The sequence below is a fragment of the Myiozetetes cayanensis genome, unplaced genomic scaffold (genome assembly GCF_022539395.1).
Source record: "Myiozetetes cayanensis isolate MyiCay16 unplaced genomic scaffold, myiCay2020 scf2-11, whole genome shotgun sequence".
In the NCBI taxonomy this organism is placed as follows: domain Eukaryota; kingdom Metazoa; phylum Chordata; class Aves; order Passeriformes; family Tyrannidae; genus Myiozetetes; species Myiozetetes cayanensis.
Genome location: NW_026087411.1, coordinates 110,506,427 through 110,525,703, shown reverse-complemented (window position 1 = coordinate 110,525,703; position 19,277 = coordinate 110,506,427). Strand labels below are relative to the sequence as shown.

The 19,277-nt window shown below is 41.4% G+C and overlaps 1 protein-coding gene across 1 annotated transcript in view; it reads left to right on the top strand.

Annotated features, from left to right (window-relative positions):
• Positions 1 to 406: 406 nt before the first annotated feature.
• Positions 407 to 19,277, top strand: part of CDC5L (cell division cycle 5 like) — a 31,410-nt gene continuing 12,539 nt past the window's right edge. The window contains exons 1-14 of the mRNA XM_050315321.1: positions 407 to 694; positions 3,659 to 3,762; positions 4,572 to 4,733; positions 5,555 to 5,682; positions 6,540 to 6,639; positions 6,723 to 6,941; positions 8,049 to 8,193; positions 8,308 to 8,496; positions 9,897 to 10,045; positions 11,729 to 11,891; positions 12,919 to 13,083; positions 14,686 to 14,766; positions 15,106 to 15,351; positions 18,071 to 18,268. Coding sequence (XP_050171278.1) covers positions 650 to 694; positions 3,659 to 3,762; positions 4,572 to 4,733; positions 5,555 to 5,682; positions 6,540 to 6,639; positions 6,723 to 6,941; positions 8,049 to 8,193; positions 8,308 to 8,496; positions 9,897 to 10,045; positions 11,729 to 11,891; positions 12,919 to 13,083; positions 14,686 to 14,766; positions 15,106 to 15,351; positions 18,071 to 18,268 — 2,094 coding nt within the window. The 5' untranslated portion in view covers positions 407 to 649. The remainder of the gene's footprint in view (positions 695 to 3,658; positions 3,763 to 4,571; positions 4,734 to 5,554; positions 5,683 to 6,539; positions 6,640 to 6,722; positions 6,942 to 8,048; positions 8,194 to 8,307; positions 8,497 to 9,896; positions 10,046 to 11,728; positions 11,892 to 12,918; positions 13,084 to 14,685; positions 14,767 to 15,105; positions 15,352 to 18,070; positions 18,269 to 19,277) is intronic.

Below are 19,277 nucleotides of genomic sequence, written 5' to 3'. Positions count from 1 at the left end.
CATAGCAGGGACACCTTCCACTATCCCAGGTTGCTCCAAGGCTCGTCCAACCAGTCCTTGAACACTTCCAGGGATGGGGCAGCCACAGCTTCTCTGGGCAGCCTGTGCCAGGGCCTCCCCGCCCTCACAGGGACGAACTCCTCCAGTACACAAACGCACGGGTTTTTTTCTCAAATTAAGAAAACACACTGTAAACGCGACATCGCGGAAACCCGATTTCCTTCCCGCCGCCCCTTTCCTTCCTTATTTGCGTCCCTTGGGGAACTGCGATGGAATTTAAAGCGAACGCCGTTTGCTCCCCCGGGCCCCGCTGCCGGGCGCTCCTCCGGCCGGTAGGGGGCGCCAGCGCGGAGAGCCCCGCAGGGAGCGCGAGGGCGCCGCGCATGCGCGGACCCGCCGGCCCGCTTCCCTGGAAGAGCAGCGGCCCCGCTTCCCTGGAAAAGCCGTCGGTTCTGCTTCCCTGGAAAACCCGCCGACCCCGCTTCCCCGGCAGAGCAGCCGGCCCCGCTTCCCTCGCCCTCGGCACCCCCACCGGCGCTGAGGGCGCTTGCGCGCGGTCCGGGCCGGCCTCGCTGAGGCGAGCGGCGCTCCTGTCCCCTCTCCGCTCTCTCGCTCCAGGGGCTCGTCCCCCCCTCCCTTCGCCGCCAAGATGCCGCGGATTATGATTAAAGGCGGCGTGTGGCGGAACACCGAGGTAGGACGCGGCGGGGTTTGTTTAAATGCCTCGTTTCCCCATCAGGGCCCGGGGGGAGCCCTCCCTGCTGCGCAAGCGCGGGGAAGGGGGGAGAGGGGTCGCGTTGCGCCTGCGCGGGGGACTCAGATTTTAGGGTGTTCTTCGGGATTTGGGGTCTGCTGAGTCCCGCTGGGTCTGGGCATGCGGAGGGTCTGGGGGCTGCAGGAGCAAGTCCAGGGGAGGGCAGCGGAGCTGGGAAAGGGTCTGGAGTACACATGCAATAAGGAGCTGCTGGGGGGCTTGGCCTGGAGAAGAGGAGGCTCGAGGGGATCTTATTGCTCTCTACAACTCCCTGAAAGGAGGCTGTAGCCACGTAGGAGTAGCGCTCTGCTCCCAGGCAACCAGCGGTAGGACAAGAGGACATAGCCTTAAGCTACACCAGAGGAGGTTTAGGTTGGGCACTGGGGGGAATTTCTTCACAGAAAAGATGATTAGACATTGGAAGGGGCTGCCCAGGACAGTGGTGGAGTCACCATCCCTGGAGGTGTTCAAGGAAAGATTGGACGTGGCTCTTAGTGCCTGGTCTAGTTGACAGGGTGGTGTTCAGCCATAAGTTGGACTCCATGATCTCAGAGGCCTTTTCCAGCCTAACTGATCCTGTGATCCTGTGCCTCTGCTGGACTGCATTCCCCAGCAGCCTGTGCCTCCCTCCTCACCTGCTGCCTCAGTGGGCAAAGGTCACATTGGTGGTGTTTCCCCTGAGGTTTCCGGGTTAGGAAGCTCAGCCATGTGTGTGTTGTGTCCTTTCCTCCAGGGAAACCATCCCCACAGCCCTGGAGGGAAAGAAAGGGTGAGCCCTGCTATGCTCCAAGATGTCCGTCTTGCAGGCTTGTACTGCATAGTCAGGTTCTTTGTGCTCTAGGGGGATGAGGCAGCAGGAATCTCTTCCACTTGGAGATCTTTCCAAATGTGAAAATGGCAGAGTCATAGAATTTTTAGGGTTAGAAAAGACCTTTAAGATCACCCAGTCCAAACATTAACCCAGCACCGCCACCACGGTCACCGTTAAACCGTGTCCTCGAGTGCCACATCCACCTGTTTTGTTAACAGGTCAGGAATGGTAACTCCACCACTGCCCTGGGCAGCCTGTTCCAATGCTTTACAACCCTTTCCATGAAAAGAATTGTCCTAATAAGCAGTCTAGACCTCCACTGGTGCAACTTCAGGCCATTTCCTCTTGTCCTGTCGATGGGTATGTGCTTTTCCACTGCAACCCCAAGTGTTCTGTACACAGTAATCTTTGTGTTGTTCCAAAAAAGAGCAAACCCCCTTTTTGCTGTCACTTTCAGAATTACAAGTGGTCATGAAAAGGAAAATCATAACAGGTGAAATCAAGGATGTGAGTTTTTTTAGAGACATGTTTAAAGCAAAAGGACGTACCTGGCACTGTGGAACCCAGAACTCTGTCACTGCGTGCTGTGAACACCAGGCATGTGCACAGTTCCAGAGAGCAGTGAAGAAAAAGTGACAGGAGATAAAATGTGCTGTGGGTGCTTTTTAAGCCCTTGTGACATGTCAGTGATATGCCAGGAGGCAGCTGACCTGGGGGTCAGCAGAGGACAGGAAAACCCAGGTTGTGTTCACCCCGTTCCTGTGGCCTTCCATAGCTCATTAATTTTGGTGACTGTGCATTAAATAGAATCATAGAATGTCCTGAGTTGAAAAGGACCCAAAAGGATCATCAAGTCCAACTCCTGGCCCTGCAGAGGACACCACCAACAAACCCACAGTGTACCTGACAGTGTGGTCCAAATGCTCCTTGAGCTCTGCCAGGCTTGGTGCTGTAACCACTGCCCTGGGGAGCCTGTTCAGTGCCCAGATAGATCACTGCTTCACCAGTTTTTGTGCACCAGAGATAAAATAGGTACAATTTTTTTTTGATTAACATTTTGGTTATATGTACATTAAAAATACAGTGTGGAACCAGCTGATATCAGGTCATTCATAAAATGAACAGTTACTTAGCAAAAAAGCCTCTTAATGTCACCAGTGAGACCATAAAGACCCAAGTAAATTTGGGAAAAAAACAAAGCGAGGGTTTATTATTTATTTCATAGCAGTAATTACATGAATTGTTTCCTGTAGCAGCTGGAGCCAGAGCTGATCATCAGCTCACAGTTAAAGCTGCTCTGGGAGGTGTCTGTGATGACAAACATGTGCACAGTACAGCTGAGCACACTGAGCACAGCAACCCTCCCTGAACACTCACTGGATATGGAACAGGAGCATCTCTGGCTGACAAGGCTGCAGGAGTGGTTCTGATGCATTTAAAATACCACTCTCTCTGAGTAAACCAGAAATAATGGACCCATTTATCTGGGAGGAAGGGAGAGAGGGATTGATGGATGGATTGACAGACAATTGATAGACTTCTGGCTTTTGATCATATCTCAGAGCACACTTTGATGCAGGTGAACAACATGGCTCCCAAGCTGCATCCATTACATTTTTACTCCATTTGAATTAAAATATGAAATAAGGAGGTAATTTTATGGTATTATTTAAAACAAGCCACTGAGAGGTATCATCAATTCTACTTTTTATATTTTTTTTGCAATTGTGATGCCATTACCAGACAAAAACTTCCCTTCTTTTTTGTTGCTGTCCTTCAAGGAAGACACACAGAGCCTTTAAAAACTAGTGCATTAGAGAGCACTGAAAGTAATAATTTTGGAAGTTCTGTTGGATATATGAAGTTTGGAACACTAATCATATGCCTTTTTCACTTAATCTTTGTTGATTTCTTTGGCCTTTGAAATACAAATCCTTATTCATCTTGAGAATAAAATGCGGGAAGGAAGCAGCAGTGCTTTGCTGGGTCACCTATTGGATGAAATACACTGCGTTCTCCTTAGGTCGAGCTCAGACTTTCTGTTTTGCAAGTTTTTGTGATCCATAACAGTGTTTACTTATTTTTCTTTTAAGGATGAAATTCTGAAAGCAGCTGTTATGAAATATGGCAAAAACCAGTGGTCTCGTATTGCTTCGTTATTGCACAGGAAATCAGCCAAGCAGTGCAAAGCCAGATGGTGAGTGAGAGGTGCCATGTCTGGAGTATGAGGTTCATAATCAGTGGAAATTTAGACATTACCACAGACTAATTTATGTCCTCAGAGCAACAAGAGTTTAAAAAATTGTTTGATTTTATTGTGGGTATTTTGAATTATTGATGTTTGAAAATAGTTGAACAAAAGTAGCCAGATGTTTTCTTTGCCCATGAATGCACTGCAAATGCAGGATCAGTTAAAATTATATACATTATTTTTCCCCCTATATTTAAACATTTTTTAATCAGTGGGTATTGCCAAGAAAGTAATTGTAAGATATTGATCTCTTTTACATATAATTTTCTAATTTCTTGTAATAGGAATTTGGCTTGAGACTAAATGTTTAGAAATTACACTGTGAAATTTAATTTTTTATAAAAAATGGGAGCTTAAAAGTAATTCAAATGCATACAGTATGAGTCTGTTTGAAATTCAGACTTAGTTTGTTGAGTACTGAACTGCACATATTTATAATAATATTTCTTATAAAGGTAACAGTACTGCCACAGTTGAGGATTAGTAAGATAATTGTTGAAGGCTTCAAACCAAAGAAATCTATGATTTCTGGTATCTTTGATTGTCGCAATTTTTAATTTTCTTTTTCAGGATTAATTTTGTGACTCCTTACTTTACCAGAGTAGAAATGAGGAAAGGAAGAAGAGGCAATATTTGTATGAAAAATGCTTGATGAGTAATACATTTTAGAGCTCAAATACATGTCACAAAAATTCTTGAAGACAAATCAATGGATAACTTGGATCTGTCATCCCTAATTTTTTCCCTTATTCCAGGTATGAGTGGCTGGACCCGAGCATCAAAAAGACAGAGTGGTCCCGGGAGGAGGAGGAGAAGCTGCTGCACTTGGCCAAGCTGATGCCAACCCAGTGGAGAACCATTGCCCCCATTATTGGGAGAACTGCTGCCCAGTGCTTGGAGCACTATGAATTTCTCCTGTGAGTTTCTGTTTTTCCAGATACCTGGAAGATCTGTGGAGTTTGTTGTAGGGATGATGTAGTCATTCCCATCTCCTGTGGTGTTGAATTATGGTGGTTTCAAGTTGACTGAGTCCTTTTGTAAGGAAATCTTTAAGGGTTGTTTGTTTTCACTCACTCTGTCTAGCTTGAAAGAAGTTCTTGGAATTTGGAGAGCAGGCTGGAATAGAGATAGGTGTATATTTTCTTGCTTCTGGTCATTCTGTCTAGAGGAGTATCAAGACTGATGTTTTTATTAGGCTTCCATTTCAGGTTTATTTGGGTATTTTTTGGCTGGCTGATCAGCAAGAGTGGATGTGTGAGAGAGGGGGGAAAAAAAAGGAGATGTGTCTATATCTTACAGTTTCTTTAGGCCATGAGAAGAGACAGAAAGTACTATTTTCCTTTATGAAGTTGGTAATTCTGGTGAGATTAGTTGAGTATAAAAGCATAATGGGAAACTTGATTTTTTGTTTTGTCGCACTGCTTGAATTCATGGTTTTATTGTTAAAAGATTACCTGAGGAGATTTCTCTATTACAAGCTGTATCAGTATTGTATTTTATATAATATTTTAATGTTCTGGTATGTTGGTTTCTTTCTCTTGTCTGATTTAAGGTTATGTTACTATACCACACTCATGAATTGTTTAAGAAATGTAATGTATTGTACACAGTACAATTACAGATTACTTTTTTATGGTCAGTCTTTGGGGACATATATTATTATTATTGGGAACAGATATTATTATGAGCCTGGGGGAAACAAACAACCAGTGGTGAAATACCTACAATGTGTTTTTAGGGACAAAGCTGCTCAGAGAGACAACGAGGAAGAAACTGCTGATGATCCTCGGAAACTGAAACCTGGAGAAATCGATCCTAACCCAGAAACCAAACCAGCCAGGCCAGATCCCATTGACATGGATGAAGGTGAGTTAGGAGTTTGTTTACCATTTTTGACAGAAATCTGATCTCATTGATTTTTCTGTTTACTCAGCCTCTGTACCCTGGTTTCTTCTGTGGTTTTTTCTCCATCCCTGGTCATTAATTTTCTTACAGGTTTTGTCTTATTTCTGTATCTGGCCAGTCAATTACACTTTTCCAGTTTTCCTTTTCTTAGTGTATTCTGCCTCCTTATCTCTCATCTTCATCTCTTACAATGACTGACTGACCTTTGCTTTGACAAGTGCTCTGCTTGTTTGCATTCAAAGTTGTGTATATTTGTCTTATCCCATCAGCTCACACCTCTCAGGTGGTGAATCCGTGCTGAAGCACTGGAGAACTGCATGACTTTTTCTTTGCCTTGCACATAGCAGTGTTAAACTAACTGTTCACTAACTGTTAAATTGTTTTTTGTTAAACTAATAAATTGAATATTTCTATAATTCCATGAATGGACCAGTTCTAAACAGTCACAGGTTCACAAATACAATGCTCTTCTGGATGTAAATGCAGTTAATAAGTTCTCAATATAATCCTCAGATAAAGATGTAGATGAAATTTTACTTCCATTATTGTGGTCAGTTTGCCTCTTTATGTAAATATTTTGATTTTCTTTAGGTATAGTTGAATTATTTTCAACATTAGGCTTTTCTCTAAAAGTCTTCATTTCATCTGACCAGTGATTTAGTAAATATATTTGGCCATAGTTTAGTGATGATGCAGAATGCCTGTCAAAATATTAATTCAGCTTTTAAACCTTGTTTTATGATCTTAATGTCACTTTTTTTCATTATTCTCATCTTGTAAGTGCAAATTCATATCTGTATTTATTTGTACTGTTGTAGATGAGCTTGAAATGCTGTCTGAAGCCAGAGCACGTCTGGCCAATACCCAGGGAAAGAAGGCCAAGAGGAAAGCCAGGGAGAAGCAGCTGGAAGAAGCTCGGTAAACTTTTGTTTGGTTTCATAAGCTGGGAGTGCTTTTCTTCCCCCTGCACTTTAAATCACGTGGTGTTGCTGTTCCTTTAGACGACTTGCTGCTCTCCAGAAAAGACGAGAACTTCGGGCTGCTGGGATTGAGATCCAGAAGAAAAGGAAAAAGAAGAGAGGGGTGGATTACAATGCAGAAATTCCCTTTGAAAAGAAACCTGCCCCTGGTTTTTATGATACATCAGAGGAGAACTACCAGTCCCTGGATGCAGATTTCAGGAGGTTACGTCAGCAAGACCTGGATGGAGAATTAAGATCGTAAGTGTGTGTTATACTAAGGAGGGAATGTTATATTTGAAAAAAACCAACCCATATATATGTGTGTTAAGTGTATATATGTATATGTATGTGTGTGTGTATATATTTTTATATATATATATATAAATTATGTGGGCAGGAAATATATTTTCCATGGGACAGATATTAGTGCAGGTTGATTCTACCTTTTCAGTCTCCTGTATTTTTCTTTCCAAAGGGTCCAGTTCACCTTTTATCTATGATCTCCTTTTATCTTTCTACTAGTTTACTCTTTATCTATGAGAATCTATGAGAAATTCCTCATGCATGGTCTTCCTCTTTAAATGGAAGTGTTAAAATTTTTTGAGGTTTGTTTTCTTTTAGCAGTTCATTTACTAGTGTATTTACAGTCCTTTCTCTAGGTAGTAAGCTTGTTAAGATTGCTTACAGGAATAGATTTTACTTGTAGTATTACTTTTGGTGGAATTGTTTTTAAGTTGAAGGTCCTTAAATGTTTAATTTCTCCCCATCCCTCAAAAAATCCCCAAGCATGCAGATGAGAAGTTAAATGGATCACGAACAGTATGGTACAAAATTAATTCTACGGTTGCATTTCTCACTGCTTCTGCCAACTGCTTTTTGCTGAGAGTCAGACCAGTGCCTTGTACATTCTGGTTTATTAACTTGTGAACTGATTTTTCTTATGGCTCTCAATTCAGAAAGTCAGGCTGGAGCTTCACACTGAAGCTTAGAATTTCACCGTCTAGCTCCACTGCTGTTTGAAGAAAATACCATTTTTATTAAATACTTGAGAGAAATTGGTTCCCATATCCCACAGAAAATGTGTATCTTCCCTTAGCAGTTGACATTTTTTTTTGCTCCAGTGACCCTGTTGGTTGTAGTTGAAGCAGCTTAAGAGCTGAACCTGTTGGGTAATTCCACAATTTTGAAGCAGGTTCTGCTGCAAGATCTGCAGATCACATCTAATCACTGAACTTCTGCCCCTCAAAGTGCTTCACTCCTCCTGCAGCACAGATCCAACTTTTGATTGGGGTGCTCTTTGCTTGTTTGGTTTGCTTTGTGGCTGTTCTGTGTGTTCTGAAATGATTCCGTTGTCCACAATGACAGTGAAAGGGAGGGAAGAGAGCGCAAAAAGGACAAGCAACATATGAAACGGAAGAAAGAGTCAGACTTGCCCTCAGCTATTCTGCAGACCAGTGGAGTGTCAGAATTTACCAAAAAAAGAAGTAAACTCGTGCTTCCAGCTCCTCAGGTGAGGTATTCATTGATAATAAACAACTTGAAAGTTGTGCCAAACAATGATTTCTCTTTTATCAAGTGGGGTTTCATCCTATTTCACTGTGCCTTGGGATTTTCTCTTTTAAAGATCTCTGACACCGAACTTGAAGAAGTTGTAAAAGTCGGCCAGGCCAGTGAGATTGCTCGCCAGACTGCTGAGGAATCTGGAATTACAAACTCAGCTTCCAGCACTCTTCTCTCTGAATATAATGTGACCAACAACAGCATAGCACTGAGGACTCCCAAAACTCCAGCAGCACAGGACAGGATCCTACAGGTAGAGTATCAATGTGCAGAAGGAATTCTTAGTTTTAGAGCAGTGGGTGACTGTGCAGAAGGTGGAAGTACCAGAGAAACGTTCTTAGATTGTGTGCAGTACTAGGATTTGAACTGACACATGATCTCCAGGACACACTGAAGGGCACAGAAGCAGACACTCTGCTATCTGATCAGTTGTCACTATGTTTCAAAACACTACCATACTTTTTCCTTTAATCATGTATTGGCTGAAGCTTTTAACCATTCTCCTGCTGTCTTCTATAATTTCCCCTTTTCTTGGGTGTCTCTCAGTGTTGAGGGCATGTATGAGTTCATGTCCTTAAAACAGTGTATTTTATATTGTTCAGCTTTTATTTCAGTTAACAAGAAGTAATTAACTTGATTGGCTTAAAACCACTTAAGATAAAGTTTGTCAAAACGTTCCTTTGCAACCTCTGAATTATATTTGTGTTACACTGATTGTATGAGTGCCTGGATTTTTTCAGAGACTGGTAGTGTTGGGTAATGTTTTGTTGAGTGTGGGGAAATGGCTGAATGGAATCAGTGCAGCTGGTGTGTAAAATAAACAAAATTCCACCCCAAAAATTCAACCTCAAAGCAGAAACCACCCCAAACCCCATAATGAGCTGTACTTCAACCCTTTCTTGATAGCAGAAAAGGGAAGGTTCCTGACTCTACAGATAATGACCTAAGTCTCTGTGCAGTGTTTGTAGGAATGGTCATGTTCATCTTCAAATGGAGTATTCTGGTATAAATATCACAGTATTCTGCATATGCACAGCTCTACAGATGGATTAGTGTTCTTCTGGGAAGATAAGTTCTATTTGCAGTAGTATAATTTCCTCAGCTCATTTTCAGAGTGACTTAATTCTTCATTGTAACAAGGAAAAAGAAAATAATATTAGGAGGATATTCATTAGAACCTAATTTGAGTCATGGACCACAAAGCCTGAATAGTGACCATTTCTTCTGGAAAATTCTCTGTGAAATGCTGTTTGGGTAACTTCACTGAATTTGGATTTCAGAGTGTAAGTGTACTTACTCTTCCCTCTGAAAATCAGATTCCTTGGGATGACTTGAGTACTCAGTCACTAATAAATCTTTTAGATCTATAGAGTCTGACAAACTGAAAGAAGTTGAAACAATAAGTAACCCACTCATTTTTGCAGCTCCAGTTTATAATATATTTTACTGGAAATGAAGATTCAAATCCCTTTTAGTGTTTGTAAATACCAGTGTGTGCGTGTTAAAGTTACAAACTTTTAAACATTTTCCACAAACTGATATTCAAATGACTCTTCAGCTTTTTTTTTACTGCTACTGAACCTGTAAACATGAATAGCAGAGTGTGACTGTGAATGTCTCAGTCAATCACTGCATGTGTTGTTTGTTACACAGGAGGCCCAGAATCTGATGGCTCTCACCAACGTGGATACCCCCCTGAAAGGAGGCCTGAATACTCCTTTGCATGAGAGTGACTTTTCAGGGGTAACACCTCAGAAACAGGTTGTTCAGACTCCAAATACTGTGCTTTCCACACCTTTCAGGTAAACAGAGTCCTTTTCTGATGGGTGTCTGGGTGGGCATGTATCTGTCTGGAGGTGGGTGGACAGAGCAGATTTGGATATGTGAGGTAGTAGCTCATGATCAGTCCTTCAAAACAGATTTTAATTCACTTTTATTTCAAGCCCTTGTACAAATTTCTCTTTCTCTGTGTCTTTAGAAAGCTCAACCATGCCCTCTTCATTTGTATTCATACAGTGTATGGCTCACTGGAGTTTTAGTCCAAAATGTGGCTTTCTGTGGTCTGGAGCAATCTAAAATATACTGGAGTAATACAGGAGTATAAATAGTAAGATGGAGAGTCATTCTGTGTGTGGATCCTGGCCTTTCCAAAGTATTACCTCGGAGTCAAAGGTGTGGGAGGTCCCTTAGCCAAACCCACACTGAATTTTTGAGAAGCTGAAGTAAATATTTTATAAGCCATATATATCCAAAATAAAGTATTTCTTATATTGCCAATCTAAATAGTACGGAATTGCTGGTTTAACTCTTACAGTGGGTCCTGAACAAATATATATCCCACAAATGCCAAATACCATACAGCTAAAACATGTTACACTTGGTACATTTTGTCTGTCAGGTTTTTCCACTTAGGTTCTAATTTTACTTGTATCATGCTAGTAGGAAAAGTGGAGAATGAAATAAAAAGGAGCTTTATGGCAGCTTTTCCAAAGCAGCTTTATTTTGTTTAGAACCTATGTGCAAAAGCCCTGCTCTTTTATTTAAAAGAGCAGCTATGAAGCAATGAATCCTTTTTTTTTTTTGGAGATCTGTTGGTGTCAGCGTGATGCAGAAAGAATGTAGAATTTGACCTGGAGTGATCTGGCCATTCATTTGGGTTATTTTATGTTTAAAAATGTGAAGACATTCTAATTTTGTTGTTTGCTTGAGGGTTTTGTTTGTGGTGGGTTTTTAGCTTCTGACGTTCAGAATTGCAGATGTTGTTATGGTGCCTGTGCATCAACTTGGCTTCCTCAGAGAAGTGCTCTATCAGTGGGACAATCCAGGGCCTTGAGCAGAGGGAAAAATAAATCCATCCGTGGAGTGGCCCACTGTTCATACAGTAGGTCATTGGGATAGAGAACAATAGCCCTTTCCAGTCTCAAGGAGAAGCAGCTGAGGCCCACAAAATCTAAGACTCAATCCCTTCTGCCTATTCACAGGTGCTCAGAAGTAATTATTGTAATGTAATTACTCCTTTGAGAGTCAGTGAAAGCAAAGAGGTATCTTGAGGGTGATTCATTCAGTGGTAAGATGGGACAGCTGTTGAGCCAGATGATTCTGGAGTGAAGGAGTTGCCCAGGTGGTGGGGAAGTCAGAGCTTGCAATTCAGTCCTGATTACTGTATCCCAAAATAACGCCTGGTGGCTGGGTAATCTTTTCTCTCAAAAGCAGCAGTGGGAGTTTGTGTTGGTGTAGTTCCTGGAGCTTCTCTCAACGTAATGATGTGTCTGGACTTCAGCTTGACAAGTCCTTGGTTACACCTTGGCAGGTTTAAATAATGTATTTTTTGGATTCTTCTAATTGCACATTACAGTTTCACTGCCTCTCAGAAGAAAAACTCTGAATGGAATGTATTGACTGTGTTTATGTAACATTTTCCAGCATTCAGACTTTAAGTAGAGCTCATTAGGGGAAAAAAGTACTGACTAACTGCACTTCTCTAGAACACCCTCTCAGGGATCAGAGAGTTTAACTCCTCGAGGAGGACTGACTCCCAAACCTGCACTTGGCACAACTCCTGGGAGAACTCCACTGCGGGATAAACTGAACATCAACCCAGAGGAGGGAATGGCAGATTACAGTGACCCATCTTATGCAAAACAAATGGTAAGAAGTACTTAAGCAGGGGAATTCAGTGCGCTGTAATTTGCAGGATTTTTAATTTTCATCTGCTGAACAGAATCTTATTTTATAATAAAAGCAAGTGTTGTTTCTTACACCTGTCTACAGGTCTGTCCTCATCGCGTGATAAAATCAAATCTTTACTTAAAAGAACAGAAATCTTGCCACTTAGAGTGGCTTTCAGTGTGCTCAGTAAAGCACTCTAAAGTTGTTTGTCAAAGACATAGTTAAGTTTACATCCTACTTGTGTCTTTGAAGCCGAGCAGGAAATATATATCGAGCAAAGGTTGGTTTTTCTTGCACAGCCCTCAAATCCCTTGTCATTTTGGCTTCCCAGTTTACCTACAGGGCCTTTTCATCAGTCTGTTGTGTTGACAACACTGAGCTAAAGGAGTTTAATTTTTGCCATTAAGAGGGCTTGGATTTGAGATGTGCAGTAATCTGAGTCCCATCCAGATTCTTTCATCAGCTTTGGCAACAGATGTTTCCATTCTTGGAGATTCAGCCAGATGGACCCTGCCAATTAGACGTGGTATAAAAGGGCCTATCCCTAATAGGGAGCACCTTGGGAACTCCTTTTATGTGGCTGATTCTGCAGCCTCAGCTGTGGCTTTGGATATCTCCCACCTGAGCTATTGACAGTTCTCTTTTTGGCCTAGGTGAGGATATTCACTCCAGGTTTTTGGCTAGTTTTCACAAAAATAACTCAAGTTCAGAATTTCACATTTCCTCTTGACTTGAAGGAGTCCCTTCCAACTCAGAAAATTCTGTGAATATCTGGGAAGTTTTATTTGATGTCCTTGATTCTGCCCTGGCCTTTTCATAGTAAAAAGGCTTTTTGTTGCTAGAAGGAAAACTGGGACTTCAGTTTCCTGATGGACTCTTCTGGTGCTTTCTAGCTTTGCAGCAGACTAAGATGGGCAGGTGATATTAGTAGTGTGTTGTGCTGATGGAGGTGACTATTGCACCTGAGTGCTTCCAGAAGCATCACATCTTCCTGCTATTCCAACAGGAGAGAGAGTCTCGTGAGCACCTGCGCATGGGACTCATGGCCCTCCCTGCCCCAAAGAACGACTTTGAGATTGTGTTACCTGAAAATGCAGAAAAAGAACTTGAAGAACATGAAGCAGATGAAACCTTTGTAGAAGATGCTGCTGATATAGAAGCCCGCAAACAGGTTGGTGTGTGTGAGATGTGGATACAGCCTTTTGTTTAAAATAAAATGTGTTCTTTGTGTGGTTCCTGTAGTTCAGTGGAAGCTTCTTCTACAGGATAACAAAGGGGAATGTGCCTGTTGCCTTTGCTGCCATCAGAATATACATACACAGGATAAATGAGTTTTCTCTCCAAATCCTATTCTTAATTTGTTTATGTTACATATCACATAACATTTTCTGTGATGAAATGTCTTTGAGTTTTGTCCCCCAGAAGGTAAAAACATAATTAAAAACATTTTTCTACAGAGGCACATGCTTGATTTTAAGCACGTGAGAATTTTGCCTTTTTTTTTTTTTTTTTTTTTTCAGTTTTAGGTTATCCTCTCAAGGATCAAAGTTGCTGTTTGTGAAATGTAAGACAGGTGTATACAAATTCAGGCAGGCTGGTGGCACACAGATAGAAATGTGCCATGCAGTGAATTGGTACCTTTGATACCTTTGACTTGTACCACAGGATTACCTAGACAGACAAGTGTCTGTGAATGTGTCCCTGTTGTTTTGTTTTGTTTAAGAATCAAGGAAGGCTAAGAATCAATACTTGATTTTGTTTAAGAATCAAGGGTAAAGTACTATCTTACATTCTGCCAGTTAAGTGGTTGTACTGGCCAGTACTTAGATGCACTTCAAATTTTTATAACAACAGTCCCTTTTCCATTTATTGCTTATTGTCATTTTTGTGATGCAAATACCTTCAAATAAATGGGTTTTTTGAGCCCAGAGAGGTTTTTGCCAATGTCTGTTCTTTGACAAGGGAACAAAGTATTTTAAAAAATCCTATGCTTTGATATCTTTGAATAGGATAAACATTTCCCAGAATTTGATTCCTAGCATGGCCTGTTTGGGGAGGAACATGTTATTTACATGTATGTGTTTGTCTTGTGCATACATATCCTAATAAAAATTCTGAATAAATGCTAGTAAATTACATTTTTAGAACAGAAGAAAGAATTTGAGTTGTACCATCATACAGGAGAGGCATCCTGCCTTTCAAGTGAAGATGTGATGTGCTGGAATTAGACCATGGAAGATCTTGGTCACTGTTCCTGAAGTTTCATACAACACTGACTTTTCATGTTATTTATTGCCTAAAAGTGTCTTGTAAAGAGACCTCATGTTTTTACACTTTCACAGGTATTGCTTTAGTGAAGTACATACATACCTAAAGTCATTGGAGATGACAAGTAGAGTCCTGACTGTAAATTTAAGAGTCTGTCTTTTCCTGATAGATTTCATGTCTGGACAGAGTTAGAGCAGTTGACAAGCTTGATGTGGAGAAATGTGTAAAGAATGATGGAGCTGAGGCTGAAGGAGAGCTTGATGGTTGGAAATGAGTTTGGAAGATCTCTTTTCTTAGAGTTAGTCTGCTGTGCTCTTCCCATTCACTGTAGAGGCAGTAAATTATGTTGTCATCACATTATTTAGCTCTGGCTTCATAACATGAAATCTTTATTCTTTAAGGAATCTTCACTGCATTAATCAATTAGTTTTTATATCGCATACATTTCTAGGAAGCATCTGATTGTGTTACAGTAGCTGGAGTAACTCTTGGCTTGTTTGTGTAGGCCCTCAGGGAAGCAGAGCGTGCCAAGGAGCTGAAGAGAATGCACAAAGCTGTGCAGAAGAATCTACCACGACCCTCAGAAGTAAGTGGAAACAAAATTCACTGTTAAAGAAAAAAAATTAGGAAAGATTTTAACCATTATAGGAGGAAATACAGTCTAAGTAGATAATAAAAGAGTGAAATCTTTATTTAAGTATGCTGATATCAGCTTGAAGGGAAACTCACAGCAAAGTTGTCATGAGGTATTTCATCTGCACAGATGTTCAGATTGTTGTATATGTGTCACACCACAGGGGATTTTGGTACCTGTTCTCTGGGGTTTAGCTGATACATAAAATATATACTTGGGTGGAGATCTATGAACTTAATGGGATCCTCAGTGTATATGATGTTTATGAACTTTCTTTTTATTCCTGGGCAGGTTAATGAAACAATACTGAGACCTTTGAATGTGGAACCACCTCTAACAGACTTGCAGAAAAGCGAAGAGCTAATAAAGAAAGAGATGATTACTATGCTCCATTTTGATCTTTTACACCACCCATTTGGAGAACAGCTTAGTGGTAAGAAAGGGAAAGGCCCAGGATTTGGAAGCAACAATGCAGAGCACATGGCTTACTTGGAACAAAATCCTTATGAGAAGTTCTCCAAAGAGGATCTCAAGAAGGTGAGAACTGTGTCGGCCTAAAGAGACCTAAGATCTCCTTATTGACATGGTCCTGTAATCTTACAAAAGAAGGAGAATCCAAGCCTGCACAGAATTCAGTTGGGAGATCTCCAGAGGGTTGTGTGAAGAGCTGTAATCATAGAATCATTGAGATTGGAAAAGACCTCTAAGATAATCTAGTTCAGTCATCCAGCACTGCCAAGCATTAAGGATAAATTATGAAGTTATTAAGTAAGGGCAATTTGGGTGCACGTTCTCCTTTCTGTGAGTTGATGTTAATCTGGGCACACAGCAGAATGGGGGGGATGCTGTATTTGCCTATAGAGATTGTTATTTAGATACAATTTTGAATGTGCTGTGATTGCTTATCATTTTAAGTAAGGGTAGGAGCTATAATACCCCAACAGTTACCAAATTCTACTTCTCTGTTTCTGTTTAGGGCTAAATCATTGAGGCTTTAACTAGGTGTACTATCCACCTTCTGCTGCCTCTGTATTTTATTAATCCAGCATTACAGAGCACTTTTTCAAAGCAGTGCAGACTAAATAGGACAGTGGTATCAGCTTGTAACTTGGAGCAGGAAATCAAGTTGTTTAATTATGCTTGTCAGGCTTGATCCAGGCGAGCTGTGCTGGTGCAGAGCCTGCTGGGCTGTGGCAGCTGATCTGACAGCATACCTGGTGCAGAAGTGCTGAGCAGGCACAATGGTTGCTGGCTGGAGTGAGTGGGTGTTCTGGGCACTCTGTCCTGTTTTGCATTGTGATCCCAAGTTAAACAGCAGCCCTGGACCAGGGTTCCGGTTCGGAGTGTTCAGTTATTTAAGCAGCTACAGATGTTGCTTTTTGCTGCCAAGTGACAGACAGGCAGTTCAGGCGCACAGGGCTGTGGTTTGGTTCTTTCAAAGAGCCTCACCTGTGAAGCTGTGCCAGTGACCTTTGACCAAATGCTTACAGGAGTAAAAGGGAGTGGAAGGGGCAAACACTCGTGCCACTAAGTCATCTGTTTTATGCATCCTGAAACCTGTGCTCTGACAGTAGCTCTGGTGTCTCTACACCTAAGTCCCATATTGCTTTCAAGTGACTCTGAGGATACACAAGCAGTCTCCTTGACTATATCTGACCAGTGAATTGAGCCTAAAATGACAAACACTGAACAGTATGTCCTTCCAATTTGCTGTTAAAAGAAAAATTATACTTGAAGATTTCTTACTAGGAGAAGTTAAAGATGGAAAATACAGTTAGATCATGAATTTCACTGCCCTGCCAGTGTCAGATTGTTCCCTTAGGAATGCTCTCCAAGTGCTTTCTCTGGTTGTTTTGAACTTCAGCAAGAATCAGGTTTTCTGTCACTTCCCTTAGAGACTATTACATGGTCCAGTAGCTTTTGTCTGGAAACTTTCTTCAGAGTCCCTGGAAATTCTGTCTCCTAACTGATGGGCAGAAGTTCTTTTGCATCCTTGCTCCTGTTTGCTCTTTAACATTTGGCATAATATTCCCTCTTTGTCTAAAATCCAGTTCAAACCAGGCAGTTTTCCTATCTCTCTGCTCTCATCTGGGGCTTGTTTATTTTTCTTTACTTTCATTTGTTTTTAGAACATCTTTCTCCTAAAAATCCCTATACAGAATGCTCCTTTCTTTTCCTGATGTGTAGTGTCTTTTGGGAAGGATTAGCAGTGGTGCTGAGCTTTTAGGGATGGGGAACTTGATGGTGTCACAAGTTAATAGCCTTAAGTAGTTCCTCACAGTGTACTAATAGAGACTAATTGAAGGAGAACCATTAAAAGATTCAGCTTTGTCAGGTGGGGTTAGATTATTCCTGTTTTATCTGTCTTGACCATCAAGGACAAGGAATTAATTTTCCTTTCCCTGAGATCATCTGATCTGGTGATACCTGAATTAATTCCTGGGCAATGTGCTGTTATAAAACATAATGTCTGCTTGAAGATACTGACTGCTGATATGGAAATTTGTGATGCACTTGCAAATCCTGTTGAAAGATGGGACATGGCCATGCACTTAGAACCAGTGAAATCCAGATCAGCAAATATATTTTAGTTTTTCAGTTACAAGTAAATTCAGATGGACCTGGATGCCTGTGTAGTTTTGTTAAATAGCAAGAGTTGTGAGAACAGCACAAATCTTTTCAGTTCACTGTGGGTTACTTTTTAAGCTGGAAAGAGCAGAGTGTTCATATCTCACTAGTTCTCTGGCCACAGAATGTGTTAGTTAAAGTCAGAGGAGTATTTCCTGCAGTGGAGCTTACACAGCTCACCCCTTACTGTTTAGACTTGACTTTCCAGGTTGTGTGGACAAGGGCAAGCAAAAGGAAGTGAAAAGTGATTTTTGTTTCATAGAACAGCTGCTTCTGTCTGTACAGTTCTCCCTACCCTCAAGGGGCTTGCTTTTATCTCTGTTCTTCTGCAGCAAGGTGAAGTGTCTTGCTGTGCCACAGCTTTCATTAGCCACGGCAGAGTGATGTCAGGCTTGGGCAAATTATATAAAATGAGGGATAGTTGCACTGTGAGCAGCCTCCTAGCCTGGGTTTCATTTATAATCCACAGCATCTGTCTTTGATTTCATAGTTAGCTTAACCTGGTGGTGAGTTTTCAGTATGAAAAGAAAAGCTGCCCCCATGAATTGCTGAAGGATTGAAAAGAAGAAGAATTTTCTGGTATCCTGTGTACTGTAATTGCAGTTTATTTCTCATCCTTTCCCAACAGGCACAAGATCTACTGGCACAAGAGATGGAAGTGGTAAAGCAAGGAATGGGGCATGGAGAGCTGTCAAGTGAAGCTTATAACCAGGTGTGGGAAGAATGTTACAGCCAAGTGTTGTACCTGCCTGGACAGAGCCGCTACACGAGGGCCAACTTGGCCAGCAAAAAAGACAGGATAGAGTCCCTTGAAAAGAGACTTGAGGTCAGTGTCACTTTTTTTTCTGTTTTTTTGCACCTGCTTTTGGGGGTTTTTTAGAGTTTCTCTCTTTGTGTTTTGTTTCTTTTTTCTATGTAAGAGGTTACTGTATAAATCAGTCAGGTGTTTTGGTGAGATTACTTTGAAAAGATCATTGAGGCTGTAGCACAGCTCATCTCGCCCACTTGATTCATCTGGAGAGAAGGTCAGGTTCTGCTCTCTCTTAATTCCATGTGGACTTTTTTGTTGTTTTCCTAATCTCCACTGTTAACAGATCAGATTCCTGACCTTTCTAGCTTTGCACTTTGCCCCTCATAGTGACCGGTATGAGATATTTCAGAGAAAGATGCTTAAACCCAACATTTCTGGATCTAAGCTCCTCTCAGGTTCTCTTTCCAGCTTAACGTTTGATGTCTGATTGACTGTGACATACATGAAGGCCCAGATAGTCCTGAATTCCTACCAGCCTGGCACCCTTTGGCAATTCCAGTGATTCCCTCCAAAAAGAAAACGGTGGATGTTTGTGATCCCATTCCACCCTTTGACACTGATTTCCCTTGCTCTGCCCCCTCTCTAGAGTTTCACTCAAACACTCCACACAAAAAGCCCCAAAATACCATTTATGATAACAAGTGAGCTGATTTGAAATGGTTTCTTTCCACAGAACATGTGTTTGTTCTGACTTGCAGGAAGTCATTAAATGTTTTCCAAAATACCTTTTTAGCCTAAAAGTCTCTTTCAATTCTGAAGTCATCAGATTACTTTGCTCCACGGCAAAAGGAAATTTTACCAAAAAAAGTTTTTCTGTATTTAACAGCTATGTATTATCAACATAGCTACCACTGCTAGAAGTAACTCCCTCCCCAAACAGCTGCTGTCACAGAAATAACGTGAGAGAGGCCAGAAAGGCTGAATTTTCACTTGATCCATACACATGAAATGCGGTGTGAAGGTGTTTTGTGAATCCTTTCAGTCAAGAATGTTATCCAGGCTACAGACTCTGTAGTTGTTTGTC